Below are 7,781 nucleotides of genomic sequence, written 5' to 3' on the forward strand. Positions count from 1 at the left end.
CATCAAGACAGTGGCTCTTGATGGCTCACTGGAACCTTGAAAACCACCCAGCCCAGCTCCCTCATTCTGTGGGTAAAGGAACAGACTAATCTGCTTAGCAGGCTCTCAGCTCTCCTCCTCCTCCTCCAAGTCGCCTCAGTCGTGTCCAACTCTGCGACCCCATAGACGGTGGCAGCCCACCAGGCTCCCCCGTCCCTGGGATTCTGCAGGAACGAACACTGGAGTGGGCTGCCATTTCCTTCTCCAATGCATGAAAGTGAAAAGTGAAAGTGAAGTCGCTCAGTCGTGTCTGACTCCTAGCGACCCCATGGACTGTAGCCCACCAGGCTCCTCAGCTCTCTAGGATGGTGGAAATTTAGTTCTGGGATTCCTGAGTCTGTGCTGCTTCTGTGCTCCATTTTGACCATCCTGCGTGCATATCAGCCCAGAGCCCTGGCTACATCTGTGCTGCTGGCCAAGCTCCAGGCAGCCTGCCCTCCAGCACACGTGATAGTCCCCATCGTGGTAACTGCTTGGAGCTCACCCGGGCTGAGCGGCCCGGCCCCAGTGTGCTGCGGTGTCAGCGTGTCTGGCCTCATGCCTTTGGGGTGAGGACACTGGGGCTTGTAGGGAGTGAGGAACTTGCTGCCTGCACGGAAGGTCCGGAATGTGGACCTGGTTCCATTTGCTACCAGAGTCTGAATCTGGCCGTTCGGCCATCAGCCCTGGGGGAGCAGCCTAGCACAGGAGATTAGACAAACCTGCTGCTGCTGCTAACTCACTTCAGTCGTGTCCGACTCTGTGCGACCCCATGGACTGCAGCCTACCAGGCTTCTCCGTCCATGGGATTCTCCAGGCAAGAATACTGGAGTGGGTTGCCATTTCCTTCTCCAATGCATGAAAGTGGAAAGTGAAAGTGAAGTCACTCAGTCGTGTCTGACTCCTAGTGACCCCATGGACTGCAGCCTACCAGGCTCCTCCATCCATGGGATTTTCCGGGCAACAGTACTGGAGTGGGGTGCCATTGCCTTCTCCCAGACAAACCTAGACAGCATAATTAAATAAGCAAAGACATCACTTTGCCAACAAAGGTCTGTGTTAGTCAAAGCTATGGTTTTTCCAGTAGTCATGTATAGATGTGAGAGTTGGACGATAAAGAAAGCTGAGTACTGAAGAATTGATGCTTTTGAACTGTGGTGTTGGAAAAGACTCTTGAGAGTCCCTTGGACAGCAGGGAGATCAAACCAGTCAATCCTTTAAGAAATCAGTCCTGAATATTCATTGGAAGGCCTGATGCTGAAGCTCCAATATTTTGGCCACCTGACGTGAAGAACCGACTCATGGGAAAAGACCCTGATGCTGGGAAAGATTAAAGGCAGGAGGAGAAGAGGGTGGCAGAGGATGAGATGGTTGGATGGCATCACCGCCTCAATGGACATGAATTTGGGCAAACTCCAGGAAATAGGGACAGGGAGGACAGGAGGTGCTATAGAGCACGGGTTCACAAAGAGGCAGACGTGACTTAGCAGCAGAGCAGCAACAGGAGGAGCACAGCCTGACCATCATGTCCCGAGTCTGCTGCCAGCATGTGGCCGGCCGCTCAGGGCTTTAGCACAGCGTCACACATCTGAGACTGCCAACAGCAGAGGGGGCGGAGGTCCTCAGGCTTGTTCCCCAGAAGAGAAAACAGGCTCAGCAAGGTGGGGTGAGGGCCATGCCAGCATCCTTGGCCTGATGCTGAGCCAGGGCTGAGCCAGGAACCTAGGGCCTCGAGCACCATCTTCCGAGTTCTGCCTGCCAAGGACGTCACAGAGGTCCTGGAGCAGCACGAAGAGCCTTTCTTATTGACAAAAGAAAGTTCAGGTCGGCTGGCTCTCGCGGCCACATGTCTCCTGGCTATGGGTTCAAACTTGGCCCCACCTGTGAGCCACGTGACGTCTGGCTCCATTTTCTCACTGGTAGAATGTGGATCAAAATCAGACCTTCCTTCTCAGGTTGTTGTCAGGAATAAATGCAGGTGAAGCACTCTACACACACCTGGCGTGGAGGAAGCACGGAATAAATACTAGCTGTTACTTGTATTATAACGGCTATTTTGGAGTAAGATCAAATTCCTGCCCCATCTAGACGTTTGCTTTATTTTGGGTTGGGAGTGGAAATTGGATGTGCTTTGATATGTAATGAATTTATTAATCGAGTGAAGAAGGCACAGCCCGATGACACATCAGGACACCTGCCCGACCTGCCCTGGGACGTGGCCTCAGACCTGTCTCGGCTTTAGTGGTCTCACCTGCCAGATGAGGTGGCCAGCCTGGGGCTGGGGCAGAGGTTCTCAGACCTTGCACAGAACCGTGGCCGTAAGCTCACTCACAGCACAAAGTGGGAACTGATCGTTTGGGTAGAGTTCCTAGAACCTGAGCGTTCCAGTCTATTTCTCTCATTAAATTTATAGCTTGCTGGTGATTACTTTCAGTTTATCGTAAACCAAGATCGGATGTTATCTAAATATCGTGCGTCCCCTAAAAGTGCTGGCTTAGTTGCCAAGTTATTTTCCGCAAAACCCTCATTATTGCTTTCCTTTGGTGATGAGTGAGTGACTCGGTCGTCCCCCCGTCATCCATTCATGTCCCTTTGCTGAGCTGGCCCCCAGAGCCTAGCGTCACCCCCGATGCTGCTGTGGAGCTGACCGGACGTGCGGCTCCGTCCACCTGGGACTTTACAGTGGAGACGTTCCCCTTTCTCTTGCTCCCTCCCGCCTTGGGGCCGTTAGCACCTCCCAGACTGACAGCAGAAATACAGAACCACATGGTACTTCCGGTCAGCATCTTTATCTGCATCCCAGGAAGAGGACGACCCCAGTCGGGAGGTGTTTGATGAAAGTTTCTTTAAATCATTGAGCCCCGGAAGATAGCACCATAGTCACAAAATCAGTAATTAACCTCTTAATGAGGACGCTGCTTCAGAGCCTTCCTTAATTCCTGGCCTTGCAGATGAAATGGGGGTCTCCCAGAATTGCTCCGACTGTTTCCCAAAACTTCTCCCCAACCTTCCCCAGATCTTCTCTAGGTGTTTCTGCCACTTGTCATGACAGCGGTGGATCTTAAACCTCCCCCTGATCATTTGCAATTAGTCTTAGCTTCTGTTTGGACTGTGGAAGAATGTGTATAAAAGGCCAGAGATGAAGTGGCGGGGTGGGGGGGTAGGGTAGGGGAGGAGTTGGTCATAGTGGTTAGGTAAATAAAAAGAATAAAAAAAGAGATCTAATACTTTGCCTTTCTCAAACTTGCAGAGAACCTTCTAAAGGGGAGATATGCAAGTAATACAGTTAGTTCTGTCTACCAGAGTTTTGTCTTAGCGAGGAGATTCTTGTGAACTTCGGGGCAGATATTGACGCTTTTACTGGAAAGATGCTCTAAGAAATGTATTTCTGCTGATCTCTTGACATGGAGACAGTCTCTCAACCCCAGACCACCAGACTGTGCTCAAGAGCGAAGGATGAGGGGATGAGAGTGGTGGCGAGATAGGCCTGAGGTCAGGGGTGCTGTGTTGGACCTTGATTCCCCGTCCTGCAAGAGGAAGGCTGGCCTGCTTGCCTGCCCAGCCCCGAGGGCCCGCTTCCCGCCCCCGCCCCGTGTCCATCCCCCATGGGTCTCATGCAACTGCTGCTGCTGCTGTGTCCCTGCTCGGCTGCTCCCCGTCGCGTGTCGCTCTGTGGCCCCTGTCTGGGGGCACAGACTCCAGCCCTGCTGTCGTCTGTCCTCCTTCCTCTGGGTGCAGGTTGCTGGAGGCACAGCTGCAGGCCCAGAGCCGCGAGCACGAGGAGGAGGTAGACAATCTCAAGGCCCAGCTGGAGGCCCTGAAGGAGGAGATGGACAGACAGCAGCAGACCTTCTGCCAGACCCTGCTGCTCTCCCCAGAGGCCCAGGTGGAGTTCGGCATCCAGCAGGAGATGTCTCGGCTCACCACCGAGAACCTGGTGAGGCCCCGCGCCACGCGGGGCCCGGCCCTAGGAGGTCACACTCTCAAAGCAAAGGGGACCAGTGGTGGCCTTTCACCAGACAGACAGCGTTCATGTCTTTGGCCCTATGGCAGGAACAGAGAGTCTAGAACTCTCCCGCCAGCAAGAATGCAGAGCTGTTTTGTTTGTCTGTTAACATGTAACTAGCCTCCTGAAAATTTAGCAGCCCTTCTGGAAGAGCTTCCAGGTCATGCAGGTCAGGAATTCTGGCAGGGCCCAGTGAGGCGGCTCATCTCTGCTCCACTGTGGTTGGAGGGGGCCAGAGGATGCAAGGCACCCCCAGTCCCAGGTCTGAGGCCTCAGTTTCTCTCCCGGGTCTGCTCTCTGCTGTTTCCATGGCAACTGACTTCCAAGAGGATGAGGTGGAGGCCTCTTAAGATCTAGTTCCAGAACTGGCCCAGGGTCACTTCTTCCACCTTCTGTGGACCAGGGCAGCTCTGGGCAGATAGAGTGGTGGGCGGACTCCCCACTCTTGCTCGGAGGGGCAGTGGGGAGAGTGGTCGGTGGCCCTCCTGGCAGACAGTCATCGAATGAGCCTGGGCAAAGGCCAGAGAAATGAGTCTCTGTTCTCAGAGATCTCAGGCGGGTGGGGGAAGCAAGATGGAAAAAAAGAAGAGGAGGAGAAATAAGATGTTGTTTCCAGAAACCCAGTTCTACATGGGAATAACAAGTACTACAGAAAAAGGGTTGTGGGGGAGGCTTGAAATGAGGCAGGAGGCATGAAAGGGATGTCGCCCCTGCCGATGGGCAGAGAGGAGGAAGAGGGAGGAGCCCGATGTCTTCCGAGGCTCCACAGTCGCATCGCTGTTGTCACAGAGTCCGTAATGGTCACGGAGCTCCCTGCGGGGACGGGGTGACATTAATGCAGTGCCAGGTCCCAGGGGCTGATTCCCTGCTGGGGCCATGGCTGCTGGGAGTCTGGCAGCCCCTGAGGGGCCCCAGCCAAGGGCCTGTTTGGCTTCTGGGCCCCAGGTAGCCTTGCTGGCCTTTGGGCTTGTCCAGCAGACGCCTCTCCAAGGCAGTCACGTGCCTTCACCCGTCTGTTCCTTCCCCAGGGCACCGCCCAGCCACCTGGGGCCCTGGAGGCTGAGGGTCTCCTGGGTGTTGCCGTGACAACCAGAGGAGGCGAGGCCTCGAGGACTGAGGCTCAGGCAGGGCGCCAGGCAGCCTGAGCAGGGAGGAGACTGCCATCTAAACTGAGAGAACGCTCTGACCCATCCCCTGCTTTGTGGGTCCAGACTGGGAAGCAGCGGGGGTGGGAGGTGAGGGAGCTCCTACTGGAGCGGGAGCCTGGCCTCCTCATTGGCGGCCTGATTCGCCGGGTGCCAGGACCACCACCCCACCCGGCTCCGCTCCTCCCTCCAGGGTGGGATTAGATGTGTTCTAATCACACTGCTGAAATGCAGTACTTGGATGCAATCTCAAAAACAACAGAATGATCTCTGTTCGTTTCCAAGGCAAACCATTCAATATTACAGTAATCCAAGTCTATGCCCAAACCAGTAACGCTGAAGAAGCTGAAGTTGAACTGTTCTATGAAGACCTACAAGACGTTTTAGAACTAACACCCAAAAAAGATGTCCTTTTCATTATAGGGGACTGGAATGCAAAAGTAGGAAGTCAAAAAACACCTGGAGTAACAGGCAAATTTGGCCTTGGATTATGGAATGAAGCAGGGCAAAGACTAATAGAGTTTTGCCAAGAAAATGCACTGGTCATAACAAACACCCTCTTCCAACAACACAAGAGAAGACTCTACACATGGACATCACCAGATGGTCAACACCGAAATCAGACTGATTATATTCTTTGCAGCCAAAGATGGAGAAGCCCTATACAGTCAACAAGCCTTGACCCGAAAGCCTTCCTCAGCGATCAATGCAAAGAAATAGAGGAAAACAACAGAATGGGAAAGACTAGAGATCTCTTCAAGAATGTTAGAGATACCAAGGGAACATTTCATGCAAAGATGGGCTCGACAAAGGACAGAAATGGTATGGACCTAACAAAAGCAGAAGATATTAAGAAGAAGTGGCAAGAATACACAGAAGAACTGTACAAAAAAGATCTTCACGACCCAAATAATCACGATGGTGTGATCACTCACCTAGAGCCAGACATCCTGGAATGTGAAGTCAAGTGGGCCTTAGGAAGCATCACTACGAACAAAGCTAGTGGAGGTGATGGAATTCCAGTTGAGCTATTTCAAATCCTTAAAGATTATGCTGTGAAAGTGCTGCACTCAATATGCCAGCAAGTTTGGAAAACTCAGCAGTGGCCACAGGACTGGAAAAGGTCAGTTTTCATTCCAATCCCAAAGAAAGGCAATGCCAAGGAATGCTCAAACTACCGCACAGTTGCACTCATCTCACACGCTAGTAAAGTAATGCTCAAAATTCTCCAAGCCAGGCTTCAGCAATACGTGAACTATGAAATTCCAGCTGTTCAAGCTGGTTTTAGAAAAGGCAGAGGAACCAGAGATCAAATTGCCAACATCCACTGGATCATCGAAAAAGCAAGAGAGTTCCAGAAAAACATCCATTTCTGCTTTATTGACTATGCCAAAGCCTTTGACTGTGCGGATCACAATAAACTGTGGAAAATTCTCAAAGAGATGGGAATACCAGACCACCTGACCTGCCTCTTGAGAAATTTGTATGCAGGTCAGGAAGCAACAGTTAGAACTGGACATGGAACAACAGACTGGTTCCAAATAGGAAAAGGAATACGTCAAGGCTGTATATTGTCACCCTGTTTATTTAACTTATATGCAGAGTACATCATGGGAAATGCTGGGCTGGAAGAGGCACAAGCTGGAATCAAGATTGCTGGGAGAAATATCAATAACCTCAGATATGCAGATGACACCACCCTTATGGCAGAAAGTGAAGAAGAACTAAAAAGCCTCTTGATGAAGGTGAAAGTGGAGAGTGAAAAAGTTGGCTAAAATCTCAGCATTCAGAAAACGAAGATCATGGCATCTGGTCCCATCACTTCATGGGAAATAGATGGGGAAACAGTGGAAACAGTGTCAGACTTTGTTTTTTGGGGCTCCAAAATCACTGCAGATGGTGACTGCAGCCATGAAATTAAAAGACACTTACTCCTTGGAAGAAAAGTTATGACCAACCTAGACAGCATATAGAAAAGCAGAGATATTAGTTTGCCAACAAAGGTTTGTCTAGTCAAGGCTGTGGTTTATCCAGTGGTCATGTATGGATGTTAGAGTTGGACTGTGAAGAAAGCTGAACACCGAAGAACTGATGTTTTTGAACTGTGGTGTTGGAGAAGACTCTTGAGAGTCCCTTGGACTGCAAGGAGATCCAACCAGTCCATTCTGAAGGAGATCAGCCCTGGGATTTCTTTGGAAGGAATGATGCTAAAGCTGAAACTCCAGTACTTTGGCCACCTCATGCGAAGAGTTGAGTCATTGGAAAAGACTCTGATGCTGGGAGGAATTGGGGGCAGGAGGAGAAGGGGATGACAGAGGATGAGATGGCTGGATGGCATCACTGACTCGATGGATGTGAGTCTGAGTGAACTCTGGGAGTTGGTGATGGACAGGGAGGCCTGGCGTGCTGCGATTCACAGGGTCACAAAGAGTCGGACACGACTGAGCGACTGAACTGAACTGAACTGAATCACACTGCTTCCTTCTGCTTTTAGGACCTTAAAGAGTTAGTTGAGAAGCTGGAGAAGAACGAGAGGAAGCTCAAAAAGCAACTGAAGATTTACATGAAGAAGGTCCAGGACCTGGAAGGTAGGGTGTGAGTACGGTGTGAGT

General features: G+C 51.4%; 1 protein-coding gene across 1 annotated transcript in view; it reads left to right on the forward strand.

Annotated features, from left to right (window-relative positions):
• Window positions 1–7,781, forward strand: part of MYO5B (myosin VB) — a 200,438-nt gene that overhangs the window by 172,061 nt on the left and 20,596 nt on the right. Inside the window, exons 31-32 of the mRNA XM_010849816.1 lie at window positions 3,757–3,955; window positions 7,664–7,757. Of these exons, the coding sequence (XP_010848118.1) occupies window positions 3,757–3,955; window positions 7,664–7,757 (293 nt within the window). The remainder of the gene's footprint in view (window positions 1–3,756; window positions 3,956–7,663; window positions 7,758–7,781) is intronic.

This window comes from Bison bison, unplaced genomic scaffold (assembly GCF_000754665.1).
Source record: "Bison bison bison isolate TAMUID 2011002044 unplaced genomic scaffold, Bison_UMD1.0 scf7180017864287, whole genome shotgun sequence".
Taxonomy (NCBI): domain Eukaryota; kingdom Metazoa; phylum Chordata; class Mammalia; order Artiodactyla; family Bovidae; genus Bison; species Bison bison.